At 46.2% G+C, this 14,621-nt stretch overlaps 1 protein-coding gene across 6 annotated transcripts; it reads left to right on the top strand.

Moving 5' to 3' along the window:
* The first annotated feature begins 34 nt into the window (after nt 1-34).
* SMAGP (small cell adhesion glycoprotein) lies at nt 35-13,993 on the top strand. 6 transcript variants are annotated; one of them, XM_024100934.3, is made up of 5 exons: nt 35-174; nt 3,161-3,275; nt 8,726-8,811; nt 10,432-10,509; nt 13,353-13,993. In XM_024100934.3, the coding sequence occupies exons 3-5, from the start codon at nt 8,787-8,789 to the stop codon at nt 13,520-13,522; spliced, it is 273 nt and encodes a 90-aa protein (XP_023956702.1). In that variant the 5' UTR covers nt 35-174; nt 3,161-3,275; nt 8,726-8,786; the 3' UTR covers nt 13,523-13,993. The 6 variants fall into 6 exon arrangements, with proteins under 6 accessions (XP_023956702.1, XP_042701920.1, XP_005297275.1 ...); XM_042845986.2 differs by having other exon boundaries at nt 3,161-3,270; nt 10,435-10,509; nt 13,353-13,664; XM_005297218.4 differs by having other exon boundaries at nt 3,161-3,270; nt 13,353-13,664.
* Nucleotides 13,994-14,621: the final 628 nt, after the last annotated feature.

Raw genomic sequence — 14,621 nt, 5'->3', positions numbered from 1 at the left:
ATTCGGATGACTGTGCCTTTTATCATCAATGTGGGGAAACTGGAAAGGTGAGGCGGGAAGGGAACGCCTTCGCCTCCCAGCAGTTTCAGGAGCTGTGTGAGAACAGGTGGTGGAAGGGAAGTCTGCAAACCCCTCACGCTGCTGGAGTGTTTTACTCTGATGACATGGTATCAGGTAAGGGGGCGGGAGGAGGGGGGTTTCCTGGCAGCGTAGTGCTGTTTTGGGGATAGAAACTTACTTTCGCCTTCACTACTGGTTCTGATCCACTTTACAAGCCATGTCCGCTCACCTGGGGTGTCCATCAACTCCCAGTCCATCCCCACAGCTGAATATGGTCTGTGGCAGAAGGGAGAGACAAACCAGGGAGACCCTGGTGAAGGCTCGGGTGGAGTGGATTAACTGCAAACACCACAGGGACAGTTTTTCGGAAAGAACTTAGCTCCCACATAGGCCCCTCAGTGAGAGTTGCTGGGTGCTTAAGCACTTCTGAGAATCTGGCCCAGTGGGTCAAATCCTGACGGGTACTGCCCTTGGTGGGTGCGTGCAGGAGCTCCGCACATGACAGGTCCAGGCCCAGAGGATTTTCAACTTCTGGACTGTGTTGGCAGCAGAGGGAGGATGCAAAAGCCAGAATGCTGCTCCCTCGTCATCTCTATTCCTCTTTCAGAGTTTCCCTCTAGAAGCTAGTGCAGCATCAAGGCGCTGTGTTTGCACTGGAGTGTAAATTCAGCAAATAAAAGCCTCTCACAAGTGCGGTTGAATGGTCAACCGGGCTTCCGTAGGAATGTGCAGGAAGTGAAAAATCCTCCCCAAATAAACAGACGAAACGGAGCATGCGGAATACAAAGAGCAGAAGCTAGAACCACGCCAGAATATGATGGGCTTGTTAGAGACATAAGAACGGCCGTACTGGGTCAGACCAAAGGTCCATCTAGCCCAGTAACCTGTCTACCGACAGTGGCCAATGCCAGGTGCCCCAGAGGGAGTGAACCTAACAGGTAATGATCAAGTGATCTCTCTCCTGCCATCCATCTCCACCCTCTGACAAACAGAGGCTAGGGACACCATTCCTTAGCCATTAATGGACTTAACCTGCGTGCATTTATCTAGTTCTCTTTTAAACCCTGTTATAGTCCTAGCCTTCACAACCTCCTCAGGCAAGGAGTTCCACAGGTTGACTGTGCGCTGTGTGAAGAAGAACTTCCTTTTATTCGTTTTAAACCTGCTGCACATTAATTTCATTTGGTGGGCCCTAGTTCTTCTATTATGGGAACAAGTAAATAACTTTTCCTTATTCACTTTCTCCACATCACTCATGATTTTATATACCTCTATCCTATCCCCCCCCTTAGTCTCTTTTCCAAGCAGAAAAGTCCTAGCCTCTTTAATCTCTCCTCATATGGGACCCGTTCCAAACCCCTAATCATTTTAGTTGCCCTTCTCGGAACCTTTTCTAATGCCAGTAAATCTTTTTTGAGATGAGGAGACCACATCTGTATGCAGTATTCACGATGTGGGTGTACCATGGATTTATATAAGGGCAATAAGATATCCTCAGTCTTATTCTCGATCCCTTTTTTAATGATTCCTAACATCCTGTTTGCTTTTCTGACTGCCGCTGCACACTGTGTGGACATCTTCCGAGAATTATCCACGATGACTCCAAGATCTTGTTCCTGATTAGTTGTAGCTAAATTAGCCCCTATCATATTGTATGTATAGTTGGGGTTATTTTTTCCAATGTGCATTACTTTACATTTATCCACATTAAATGTCATTTGCCATTTTGTTGCCCAATCTCTGAGTTTTGTGAGATCGTTTTGAAGTTCTTCACAGTCAGCTTTGATCTTAACTATCTTGAGCAGTTTAGTATCGTCTGCAAACTTTGCCATCTAATTGTTTACCTCTTTCTCCAGATCATTTATGAATAAGTTGAATAGGATTGGTCCTAGGAGTGACCCTTGGGGAACACCACTAGTTATCCCTCTCCACTCTGAAAATTTACCACTTATTCCTAGCCTTTGTTCCCTGTCTTTTAACCAGTTCTCAATCCATGAAAGGATCTTCCCTCTTATCCCATGACAACTTAATTTACGTAAGAGCCTTTGGTGAGGGACCTTGTCAAAGGCTTTCTGGAAATCTAATCTAAAGACGACTCTTTAGAGGGGGGACCCAGCTGTCTAGGGTCATTGGCAGGGAGAGATTGAGCCTTTAGGTCACTGGTTGGAATCTAGTTTAGGTTTGATAGTCACATTGCTGTTTACAAACTGAATTGTGGGGGTGGGGGAGAGGGTCTCCATCCAGCCTCTACTGTGCAGGCATCCCTGACCATGGCAGCATGACACGGCTGGTAAGCTCTTTGGGCTAGGGACATCTTTTTGTTCTGAGTTTGTACAGCGCCTAGCACAATGCATCCTGGCTCAAGACTGGGGCCCTAGCTGCTACTGCAATACAAATGGGGCTAGCAAGAGAAAATAAGACTCTGGGATGTGGAAGGCCTGGGTTGCAGTCCCTGCTCTAATGAAAATCGATTGATATAAAGTGGAACAGCTGCCACAGAAGAAAGAGATTGAAACCCCCACCACACCATGCCCTATACCCAGGTGATTCAGGCACACATGTGTGGGAAGCTGGGTTCAAAGTCCCTGCTTCAGAACGGATTCAAACATGTGTCTTCTATGTGCCAGTTCGGTGCATGCTCTAAGCACGGGGGTAATGGTTATGGGGCGTTAGCACCATCATCCTTCCCTTTGTGACGGATTGTCTTTGCTTTGATTTTAAAAATGCCTGGAAACTACGTGTTTTGGGTCAAACGAAACATTTCATTGAACCCCAAGATGACTCTTTTTAAAAAAAAATAAAATTTTTTTTTAACTTTTTTGGTGACAAAAAATTTTGGTTTCGCTTCCCCGTGAACGGTTTCTTTTTCGCAACGGCCAGTGCACCAAAACCTTGGTTCCGTGCACAGCTATATGCAACACCATGTCGCTTTAAAAACACTTACAGATTAGTAAATATCCAGTGTGTTAGGGAAGTGAGTCACTGCCTATGGAACTACACCCAATCAGCAAGGAGGCTGGAGAGGAACGGAGCATTAGAGAGTAGAGCCTCTTAAAATCAGAGCTGGATTCCCAAAGGAGCTGGTGGTTTGTCCTTTCAGAGACTGGCCCTAAATCAGGACTCAAGTGACTAGTCCCACTGACATCAAGGGTGAGAGTGCTCGGCACCTTGCAGGACTGGAGCTTCGGAGAGGCCTGAGTCAGCACCTTTGTAAGGTAAACCCCTTGCTGGGGCTCCGCTTTGCAAGACACTCTCTTGCATTTCTACAGCACCTCTCTCTTCCCTCCAGTGCTTGGACTGAGGTTCACTGTGCAGCCAGCAAGCTGGGAGCATGCTCTCCTCATTGGAGTTCTCCTTCGGCCCTACACCAGGGTGGGCAAACTACGGCCCGCGAGCTCCCGCTGGGGAGCGGAGTCTGGGGCTTGCCCCGCTCCGGGGCTCCAACCGGGGCGCTGGGTCAGGGACCACTCCACGTGACTCCTGGAAGCCGCAGCAAGGCCACGCTCCAATGGCCCCCTCCGGCGCTCCAATGGGAGCGGCAGGGGCGGTGCCTGAGGATAGGGCAGTGCGCAGAGCCGCCTGGCCGTGCCTCGCGTAGGAGGCGGAGAAGGGACATGCTGCTGCTTCTGGGAGCCACTTGAGGTACGTGCCGCTTGGAGCCTGCACCCCGAGCCTCTCCCCACACCTCTGCCCCAGCCCTGATCCCTCTCCCGCCCTCCAAACACGATCCCAGCCCAGAGCACCCTCCTGCACCCCAAACCTCTTGTCCCCAGCCCCACCCCAGAGTCCGCACCCCTAGCCAGAGCCCTCACCCCAATTTTCTGAGCATTCATGGCCGACAATACAATTTCTATTCCCCGATGTGGCCCTCAGGCCAAAAAGTTTGCTCACCCCTGCCCAACACTGACCGCCTTATACACAGTCACGCCTACCTTCCGATTCACAAGGGCCTCATGCTCCGGTACTGCCTTGTAGCAGCCGAAAGCAATGGGGACAATGAGAGAGAAAGTTTTACAGGTTTCTTTCACTGATTTCACCCTTTTTGCAGACAGGGTGCACTTACCTTTAACTGCTGTCTGACTCATTCTGGAGGTAGAATTTATTTCTAGTCTCTCACTATGGCATTAGTGTGTGCAGGTCACAGTGACTCCTGGATTGCTCTGTAGCTGAGTTTTGTGGGTTGGAGCTAGGTCTGTTTTGTGCTCACATTTCAGGGCCCGGCTCAATCGGAGCCCAAGCAAATGAAGGGCTAGTGTGTGGTCTCTCAGTCTGGCCTGCGGCAGAGGCAGTGTGGAGCGCTAAGAGCAGATCATGGGACAAACTGTGACTCAAGAGTCACAGCTCACTGCTTCCCCTTGCTCCAAGATGGACTCCGCTATTGGGATAGACCAGCAGCGGATTACTTCCCACCTCAGGCTGGCTCAGCTCGGATGCAATTTGGGAGGGGTTCAAATGAAGTTTCTGCCCCTGCTGGCCTGCACAGGTATGAGAGAAGCTACTGGCAGGGCCGGCGCTTCCACTAGGTGACCCTAGGCGGTCGCCGGGGGCGGCATTTTGCCGCCCTCAGCGGAAATTCGGCAGCGGGGGGTCCTTCCGCTCCAGATCTTCGGCGGAAATTCAGCGCTGGGTCCTTCACTCGCTCCGGGACCCGCCGCCAAAGTGCCCCGAAGACACGGAGCAGAAGAACCCCCGCTGCCGAAGATCCCAGGCCCCCTGAATGCTCAGAGGAGGAGCGCTGCTGCCTACGGTGGCAAAAACCCTGGCGCCGCTACTGGTCTTACAAAGGCTGCTTCTGTCCACTTCACTGTGCCCCGTGCTAGGGGATATAAGGGGCGGTCTTCCTCTCCTTTATTCCTGCTGGGCTGTGCAGGCCTCTCATTAGGTGAGACAGTAAGATCTAAATAAGATCCCAGAGTGATTGTTCTAGGCACTGTACAAACGTGTAACAAAAAGGCAGGACCTGCCCCGGGCAGCTTAAAATGCAGGTATAAAATGAGAGACAACAGGTGGACACAGCACACATGGGGAGAACATAAGATGATGATAAGCTGGTTAACGAGCAGATACCATCTGGCCCTAAGTCAACTGCAGACTAAAATGGAATGTAAAGAGTAGAAACTAATTTAGAGCTTTCAGTTTCAATAGGTAACATCTGGGTTTACAGCCTCACATTGTGCCCTATGCTCTTAAGTTACCAAGGTGCTTTTAAATACAAAGACTGACACTGAAGTAGAAACTGGACACTTCTCTGACCCAATTTGGGTCGGGCCGGGGGGGGGGAAGCCGTGATAGTCTGTATCAGCAAAAAGAACGAGGAGTCCTTGTGGCACTAACAAATTTATTTGAGCATAAGCTTTCATGGGCTAAAACCCACTTCATCGGATGCATGCAGTGGAAAATACAGTAGGAAGATTGTGTGTGTGTGTGTGTGTGTGTGTGTGTGTGTGTGTGTGTGTGTGTGTGTGTGTGTGTGTGTATACACACACACACACACACACACACACACACAGAACATGAAAAAATGGGTGTTGCCATACTAACTATATCGAGAGTAATTAGTTAAGGTGGGTTATTATCAGCAGGAGAAAAAACTTTTGTAGTGATAATCAGGATGGCCCATTTCCAACAAGAACAGGAGTACTTGTGGCACCTTAGAGACTAACAAATGTATTTGAGCATAAGCTTTCGGATGCATCTGATGAAGTGGGCTGTAGCCCACGAAAGCTTATGCGCAAATACATTTGTTAGTCTCCAAGGTGCCACACGTACTCCTCGTTCTTTTTGCGAATACAGACTAACCCGGCTGCTACCCTGAAACCATTTCCAACAGTTGATAAGAAGGTGTGAGTAACAGTAGGGGGAAAAAATTAGCATGAGGAACTGTTGCTTGAACTGCTGTTTTAAAATTTATTTTCGCCTGACACCTAGTGGTCAGTTCCTGAACAGCAGCTGATTCACTTGATTTGAGTAGGGAAGCAGCTGCCAATTTTATTACAAGTGCTTGGGTGAGTCATTTGCTCTTAGGCAGGCAGCCTTTAGAACAAGGTGTATGAGGCAGAGCCCTACCTAATAAAATACACCGAGATCTAACTGCAACTGCCATTTAAACCAGAGCTGCAGATATGAGGGCGGTTCCTCTGACAAGGCCTTAGGCAATGCAAACTGCAGTATAGCAGAATGTGGTAAGACATCTCCGCTTGCTTGGGGTAGAGCCAGTTATCTAGAACTCCTTATTTTTTCCATGTTAAAGGCTTTACTCTTCCTGTTCAGAGTTTGCTTACACACTGAGATTCACAGTTATTAGATTTTAGAAACCAATCAAATCTATTAATTGAGCATCCCCCTGACAATTAATAAAAATGTAGCAAGTTCACACACAAACCCTGTCAAATGACATGCTCTTGTAATAAGAGTCTAGAAGTTCTCACTTACCTCTTCAGTCTCTTTGTATACATGTATTTACCCACTAGGGTTACCAGCTGGCTGGTATTTGACCAGCCTGGCCAGTTTTTTTAAGTGGATTTGCTAGTTGCCAGAAAAATAATTTACTCTGCCAGGTTTTTTCCCCCTCCCCTCCCCCATGGGTCTAAAGATTTGCATTCTCACGATACACTAGGATACTTAATGTTAAAAGTTTGCGTCCAGCTAAAGATGCTGCAGTGGTTCCCACTTCCACAGTTTAAATGAGAACAGATCAAACCTGTTGAAAATGCAGCAGCTGACTGCCCACAAGCACACTGCACACCTGTGAGAGAGCATTTGAGTCATGCAAGAGTGAGGAGACCTGCATTATCAGTCTTACGTATACCTGTTCTCTCTCTAGAGAACATAAGTGGCTGCGGACGGTGGGGGGTTGCAGAGTTGCCTTGTAATTAGGAGTGCGGTGGACTTGCCTTGTGTGGTGTGTGTGTGTGGGGGGGGGGTGTGCATTTCAAAGGTGGTAACCCTATTACCCACCCAAGGAGTGCAATAAGAGTGCTTCTGATCAGGAGAGTGATGGCAAAGGTCAAACTGAAAACAAGAATCCCTAACTTTAGTGCAGTGGTTCCCAAACTGGGGTTCATGAAATGTATCAGGGGCTTCTCAGAAAAAAAAAATTCTGTAATTGCAGACAGGGCCGTCCCTAGAGACCCCACGCACAGGGACCGGCAGCCCAAGCCCCGTGACTATGACTTCCTGGCAGAACAAGTTTAAGCTTTGTTGTAGTCACGCGTTGTTTGCCTGGACTGCTCAAGGCCTGAATGCTTGTGGGAGGAACTCTTTATTGAGTTGGCCTCTTAAATACCTTCCTGCTGTTTCACGTCTGGTACTCCTGGATGAAACATGTAGGAGGCTGAATCGAAGGGATATGAGCTACAAAAGTGAAATCTTGGAAGAGTGTTGCCATTTTCATAATGTAATAAAATGTCATGATAAATAATAATGTAATAATAAATAGTGTGTCATAAAAAAACCAAATTATTTCCAAGATCACTGCTTCTATAATTTATGCTCAGGTAAGGGAGAAAATCCCAGGAAATATTCATTTGTAGGAGGGGGTTCACGAGATTTGATATTTTCATGAAAGGGGTTCACGGGTTGTTAAAGTTTGGGAACCACTGGTGTAGTGGTATGAACATAGTCCTAGAAATTCTAAACAGACACTATGTGCCTTGAATCTAAAGTTTTCAAAATGGCCTCTGATTGAGGGTGCCCTTCGGGCCCGGTTTTCAAAGGGCTGAGCACCCACCACTCCTAATGAAGTCAACAGAAGCTGTGGCTGTGCCCAGCACCCTGGAAAAAATCAGGCCCAGCGTGGCTCATGAGAAGCACTCAAAACTAAAGCCCTCAAAACCAAAGGCCACCTTTAGATATTCTGGCCTTAACATATCTATGGGCTGGTCTACACTGGGGGGGGGGGGGGCGGGGAGGGAAGGGGGAAAAAAAAAAAAAAAAAAAATCGATCTAAGATATGCAACTTCAGCTATGCTATTCGCGTAGTGGAAGTCGAAGTATCTTAGTTCGACTTACCTGGCCGTCCTCACGGCGGCAAGTTGACCACTGCGGCTCCCCCGTCGACTCTACTTACCCCTCCTGCCGAGGTGGAGTACGGGTGTCGATTTGGGGATCGATTTATCGCGTCTAGACAAGACGCGATAAATCGATCCCCAATAGATTGATAGTGTAGACATGGCCTGTGCCTCATTGTCCCCTTTTATGATAAAGAAAATTATATGCATAGCGTAGAAGTTGTAAGGACTTACTAGCTAGTGCATGGAAAGCATTTTAAAGGTGTAAAGTGTCAGATGTGCTTAAATTGAATCAGAGAACTAATTGCATGGCTAGAGACAATTCCCCACTTCATCACTGGTCTGCTGTGATCCTGGCTTAACGAACAAATCGAACTGGACGTGTTTGAAGATGCTGGAGAGTCACCTGGGCTTTCCCAATCCCTGCTTGTCTTAACTTGCTCCTGGGTTGACCCTGGGCCCAACTATCCCAATGAGGTCTGCACAAATTAGACTGTTTTGTTTTCTTCTCAAAGTAAGTGCGGCTTTTGATGTTGGATGACTGACCAAAAAGTTCAGAGTCTACCATAACTAAGCATAAGGGTAATTAACTGAGTTACATTCCCCATTGTAAGACACTACTAAATCTAACATCACTTTTCTTGCTGTTTTTGTAGTTCTAAAAGATCCCAAAATTTAAATTGGAAGGATAAAAACACCTGCAACTCAGCTAGATCCATGGGGGCTACTCCACCACCTCCAGGTATGAAGCGCTTGAAAGCTTGGCAGGTTGCAAACCTGGTAAGGGGTCAGTAAATCACAGCTTGGTTTACTAGCTGGCAAGGTAAAGCAACACCTTCTGCATGATGCAAAATGAAGAGGCAGGTTTATATGGGGCCTCATCTTACAATACAACATCTTAGCAGGAGAGGCAGACGTTTATAATGAGCCAAACTGTAGAAGCATTTGTGAATGCAAGTTTGTTTCTGCTGAAAACTTTGCAGGAAAAACACCTGCTGTCCATGCAGCTTCTGTTTTTTTCCCCTATCCAAAAGACCCCTTTATAATTGTCCCACATGAAGACAAACCCACATCCCTAAACAAAGAATCCCACCTCCCATTGAAGCAAAATGTAGCCAGAAGAAATTGTCTCAGGTTGAGAACTTGTAAGACAATTTGGAACGGAGCTACTGCCAGACCATTCCTGCTGGTACCACTGGTGCTATTTATAACACGATGTGCAAGGAGACAGCCTGATTACATAATGCCACAGAATGATGGGAAAGATGCTGTTACATCAGTTCTGCCTTTTAAACCAGGTCTTGAATTGAGCAAAACTCACAGATTCCAATAGGCATGTTGCACTGTTAAAGTCCACAGATTTGGCTAAAAGTGTTGAGTACCTCTGGGCTGCTAATCAAGGCCACTGCTCTAAATCGTTCAATTAACATGTGGTTTAAAAGTTTCCAGACTTCACTCCCATTCCAGGGTTCATCTGTGGTAAATGACAGAATTGGTCAGAAAACTGATTTTCCATGCTGCAAGAAAAAGAAATTTGAGAACAAAAAAAAGACTCAAACTGGGACAAAAATCCAAAATCATTTTAGGTCTATCAAAACATTTAGTTTGGATTTCAACCATTTTTTAAAAATATATAATGAAGTAAGCTTCAAACCAGAGTCATTTTGCCATGGAAAAACCAAAACTTCTTGATCTAAAAGTGTCAAACTGGGATGTTTTAACATTTTTCAAAACCCTTCCTATTTTTTTCTAAACAAAATGTTGTCAATACAATTTCACAACAAAACAAAAAAATGGTTTTGCCAAAAGGGCATTTTCATAAGAACGGCCATCCTGGGTCAGACCAAAGGTCCATCTAACCCAGTATCCTGTCTTCCGACAGTGGCCAATGCCAGGTGCCCCAGAGGGAATGAACAGAACAGGTAATCATCAAGTGATCCATCCCCTGTCACCCATTTCCAGCTTCTGGCAAACAAAGGCTAAGGACACCATCCCTGCCCATCCTGGCTAATAGCCATTGATGGACCTATCCTCCATGAACTTATCTAGTTCTTTCTTGAACCCCTGTTATAGTCTTGGCCTTCACAACATCCTTTAGCAAAGAGTTCCACAGACTGACTGTGCGTTGTGTGAAGAAATACTTCCTTTTTGTTTTAAACCTGTTTTCAGACCAAAAACTGTTTCAATGAAAAATGTTCAACCAACGCTACTAAACAAGTCTTAGCATAGGACCTATTCTTGTGTAACTAGATGTCTCCAAAGGCTTTACTGTAAGTGCCTTGAAGATGCTTCAATAACAGTGTCACTTACATTCTTCCTCTCCCTCCCCTCTTTTCTCAATTTCCCCCCCGGCATTGTAAAGAAGAGCTGACCACCCCCTTCCTGAAGAGGACAAATACGCCGTCTCTCCAAGAGGAAGCCAGTGTGGGTGTCATCGCAGGTAGGACGTTCCTATCATTGCACATTGATCCCAACCAGCACACAGACCATCACTCTGCTCTGTACCACGATACATAGGTACATAGACACTTTCTGGGTAAAACTCAGAGCCTAATCAAAGTAGTTCACCTTACAGGACTTACTCATCTTTCTTCCACGCTGAGGCATTAATGATTCTTTTCACTGCTGCAAGGGGCTGTATTGCAACGTGGATGACCTTGGCAGCTCCCAGCTAACGCACAAAATTTCAGCACTCACCTCGGTAGATACGCACGCCAAGAATGCACGACACCAAGTCATATCACCGAGGGGTTAACTGTGATAACAGCACCGGAAGCTAGGTTACTTTTATCTAGCTGACAGCTGCTGAACTTTTCCAGGCAGAGGAGTTTAATAGCCTCTCAGTCCCTTTTTACTGAGAACAATTCTAGAGTGGCCCCCCAGAGATGGCCTACATGAAGCTAAAGGAACAGTGAATTTCTCCCAGCCCAGGTTCTAAGCACAGAGAAGAGGCAAAAGATAGATTTCAGAGTAGCAGCCGTGTTAGTCTGTATCCGCAAAAAGAAGAACAGGAGTACTTGTGGCACCTTAGAGACTAACAAATTTATTAGAGCATAAGCTTTCGTGGACTACAGCCCACTTCTTCGGATGCATCCGAAGAAGTGGGCTGTAGTCCACGAAAGCTTATGCTCTAATAAATTTGTTAGTCTCTAAGGTGCCACAAGTACTCCTGTTCTTCTTTTTGCAAAAGATAGAGTTCAGGGCAGGATTTAAAAAAAACAAAACAAAACAAAAACCCACCACACACACACACTAAGAGAAAGAAGAGGAAATGGATGTAGAAAAAAAAGAAAAAAAAAAAAAACCACACTATGGGTTATTCTCACCCAACCAAATCAATGCCACCTCCATCTCTGTCCATGCACATAAGGTTAGTCTTGCCTCTTAGCCAGTCTCCAAGGCCTGGTCTATACTACCCGCCTGAATCGGCGGGTAGAAATCGACCTCTCGGGAATCGATTTATCGCGTCCCGTGGGGACGTGACAATCGATCCCCGAATCGGCGCTCTAACTCCACCAGCGGAGGTGGTAGTAAGCGCCGCCGACAAAAAGCGGCAGAAGTCGATTTTGCCGCCGTCTTCACAACGGGGTAAGTCGGCTGTAATACGTCGAATTCAGCTACGCTATTCACGTTGCTGAATTTGCGTATCTTAAACAGACTCCCCGCTGTAGTGTAGATGTACCCCAAGCCTTGTCATAGGTTGCTTCAATACCTTATTTCCTAGTGTAACACTTTATTACAGGTGCCGTTGTCTGAAGCATCTCTTCAGGGTATAGTGTGTTGCTGGTTAAGAGCGATCTGCCTGCTAATGGCTGAAATGCTGGAGTAACTTCCCGTAACAGAGACCTGTAGTCAGCAACTGCTGATAAACTGTTTTTTCTATCACTTTAGCATAATCTCAGCTGTTTTACTAATATTCCGTAAGATATTCTATTTAAAGATCAGGAAAAAGAGGAGTGTCCTATCATTTCTAGACACCGTGACAAATCCATCTTGCTTCTGAAGCTCTCAAACATCAATTGCTTAAGCGGCTCAACAGCAAGTGAGATATTACTGTCATTTTCTGGGTTCGGAAGTGAGGTACAGAAACGCTGAGTGGCAAGTCCAAGACCACAAGTCACGGAGCCAGACATGAAACCCACGTCTTTTCCTGTGCAGTCCCCGCCACACTGATTCCCCAAATCTATGCATGAATATAGCAAGTGATATTACAGTACTATATTGTTCCCATCAGCATGGTATCTGAGCCTCTCACACTCTTAATGTATTAATTCACACAATACCCCGATAAGGTAGTACTTTCCTATTCTCTCCACTTTACAGATGAGGAAGTGAGGCATACAGACCAAGAGATAGATTTTAAAAGGTATTTAGGTGCCTACAGATTGTGGCACAATGGCTGATGTTGGGATGGTGGTTCCTATGTTTTTCTTGGTGGGAGGGCTAGGATGCCACCCCTCACCTGTGCTCTTGGGGCATTGAGGGCCCCGCTAGTGGCCCAGGAAGGTGGTAGAGGAGGGAAGTAGGGAAGGGGTCTGGGTTTGCACCGCACTCTGAGCCCCAGCCCCTGCGGGTTTCTTACCCTCTTCCCCCTTGGGTAGGGTTACACTCGGTCCTTGACGTTGGGGCAGGGTCTCCCTTCCTCCGGTTCTCTGGTCTTTCAGTTCTCAGCAACCCACCTCTAAACTCCAGTCCTCTCTCTTTCCTTGCACCACCCTATCTGCCTGAAGCAGGGCTTTTTAACTAGGTTCCTGACAGGGCCTTAATTGACTACAGGTGCTCCAATTAACCTGTAGTAACCTTCCCTAGTCTACAGGGAACCATGCCTTAATTAGCCTAGGGCTTATATATCTCCCCTCAACCATTCTCCCACTGCTCCCTGGCCCTGCTGTATGACCAGATGCAGACAGGCACCTAGTGGGATTTTCAATCTGCATCTTTAGGACCCAAAATGCCTTTTAAAAATCTGGCCTAAATGCCATGGCCACGGTCACACATGAAGTCTGGGACAGAGCAGGGAATGGAATCTAGACTTAAATCCCAGGCTAGCACTGTACTCCTCTGTACCTCTTCTTTGTCCGCTACAGTGAATTATTTTAATATACACTTTTATACTATTTTCCCCGTTTGAAATAAATGTAGCCCTGAGAGCATCCCATATTGTTCTGTTGCTCTTATGACCAATGCTAGTACTATTACAGATCAAGCAGATTTCTAAGTGAGCAGCTAGAGGCTGACCTGTGCAAGGCTATATCCTAATCTGGCTTTCTTTTTCTTTGGAAGGTGTCATCACAGTGGTTTTCATCACACTCCTGACAGTCCTGGTAGTGATCATCATATACCTGTACAAGAATAAAGGTAGCTACCATACCTATGAGCAACCAGAAGCAGATGTGTCAGTACAGATGGAGAACCTCCCTTCCAAAGGAGAAAAGGAGGAATATTTTATATAACCCATTCAGTGGGGCTAACAGCTTCTACACCGGACTCACGTTTGACGCTAAGTTGCCCATGGTTCCTGGACTCTGGGATCTAGAGACTTTTTCCCTAATTTATTACACTTTTCCTTCTTGGATTAATTTAACATGTGCACAATGCTAACCTCAACCATTGTTCCACTGCGTAGAATGATTGTTAAACTGAAGGCAAGGATCTCCCACTTAGTAAGTGATTTGGTTGGAAGCACTACAATGTAAAAGTGCTAGCTGTGATGATAGTGCACTTCCTTGTACGGTTTGTAATATAAACATCTAGTGCAAGGGTTGGCAACCTTTCAGAAGTGGTGTGCCGAGTCTTCATTTATTCACTCTAATTTAAGGTTTCATGTGCCAGTAATACATTTTAACATTTTTAGAAGGTCTTTCTATAAGTCCATAATATATAACTAAACTATTGTATGTAAAGTAAATAAGGTTTTTAAAATGTTTAAGAAGTTTAATTTAAATTAAAATGCAGAGCCCCCCGGACCAGTGACCAGGACCAGGCAGTGTGAGTGCCACTGAAAATCAGCTCACGTGCCACCTTTGGCATGCGTGCCATAGGTTGCCTACCCCTGATCTAGAGTTTCTCTCCTCGAGCAAAGAATGTTAAGGTTGCCTAAAGGAAGGGGGGACTAGATTAAGGGCCAAAGTTATTATTTGTGTTGTAATTCCTAGAGGCCTCCATCATGCTAGGCTCTGTACAATTACTTAGCAAGTCCCTGCCCCAAAGAATTTAGTCTAAAAGGCCACCAAGTGGGAGGGGAACTGGAAGCACAGCCAGGGGAAGTGACTTGCCCAAGGTCACACAGCAAGTCAGTGGCAGAGCTGGAAAAGAACCCAGGGCTCCTGCTCCTAACCCAGTTTCTTAACCCTTGGAGCACACTGCCTCTCAAAAGGAGGATGGCCATTAGCTGACAGAGGCCAATTAAAGAAACACGCCTTATGAGCAGTTTATTTGGTGTTTTCCACTACAGGGTTTCTTTCACTTTGAGGTGTTGCATGTGGTACTGGCCAGTGTTTGAGACCAGACAGATCCATGATCTAATTAAGCACAACACTTCCTCTTACATTC

Source organism: Chrysemys picta, chromosome 22, assembly GCF_011386835.1.
Source record: "Chrysemys picta bellii isolate R12L10 chromosome 22, ASM1138683v2, whole genome shotgun sequence".
NCBI lineage: Eukaryota > Metazoa > Chordata > Testudines > Emydidae > Chrysemys > Chrysemys picta.
Note: the sequence above shows the minus strand (reverse complement) of the source record. Positions and strands in the feature narration are given on the sequence as shown.

Coding starts and splice junctions, on each gene's coding strand:
- SMAGP (XM_024100934.3), top strand. CDS start 8,787: ATGGGGGCTACTCCACCACCTCCAG. Junction 8,812..10,431: donor GGCTACTCCACCACCTCCAG/GTATGAAGCGCT, acceptor GGCATTGTAAAG/AAGAGCTGACCACCCCCTTC. Junction 10,510..13,352: donor CAGTGTGGGTGTCATCGCAG/GTAGGACGTTCC, acceptor TTTCTTTGGAAG/GTGTCATCACAGTGGTTTTC.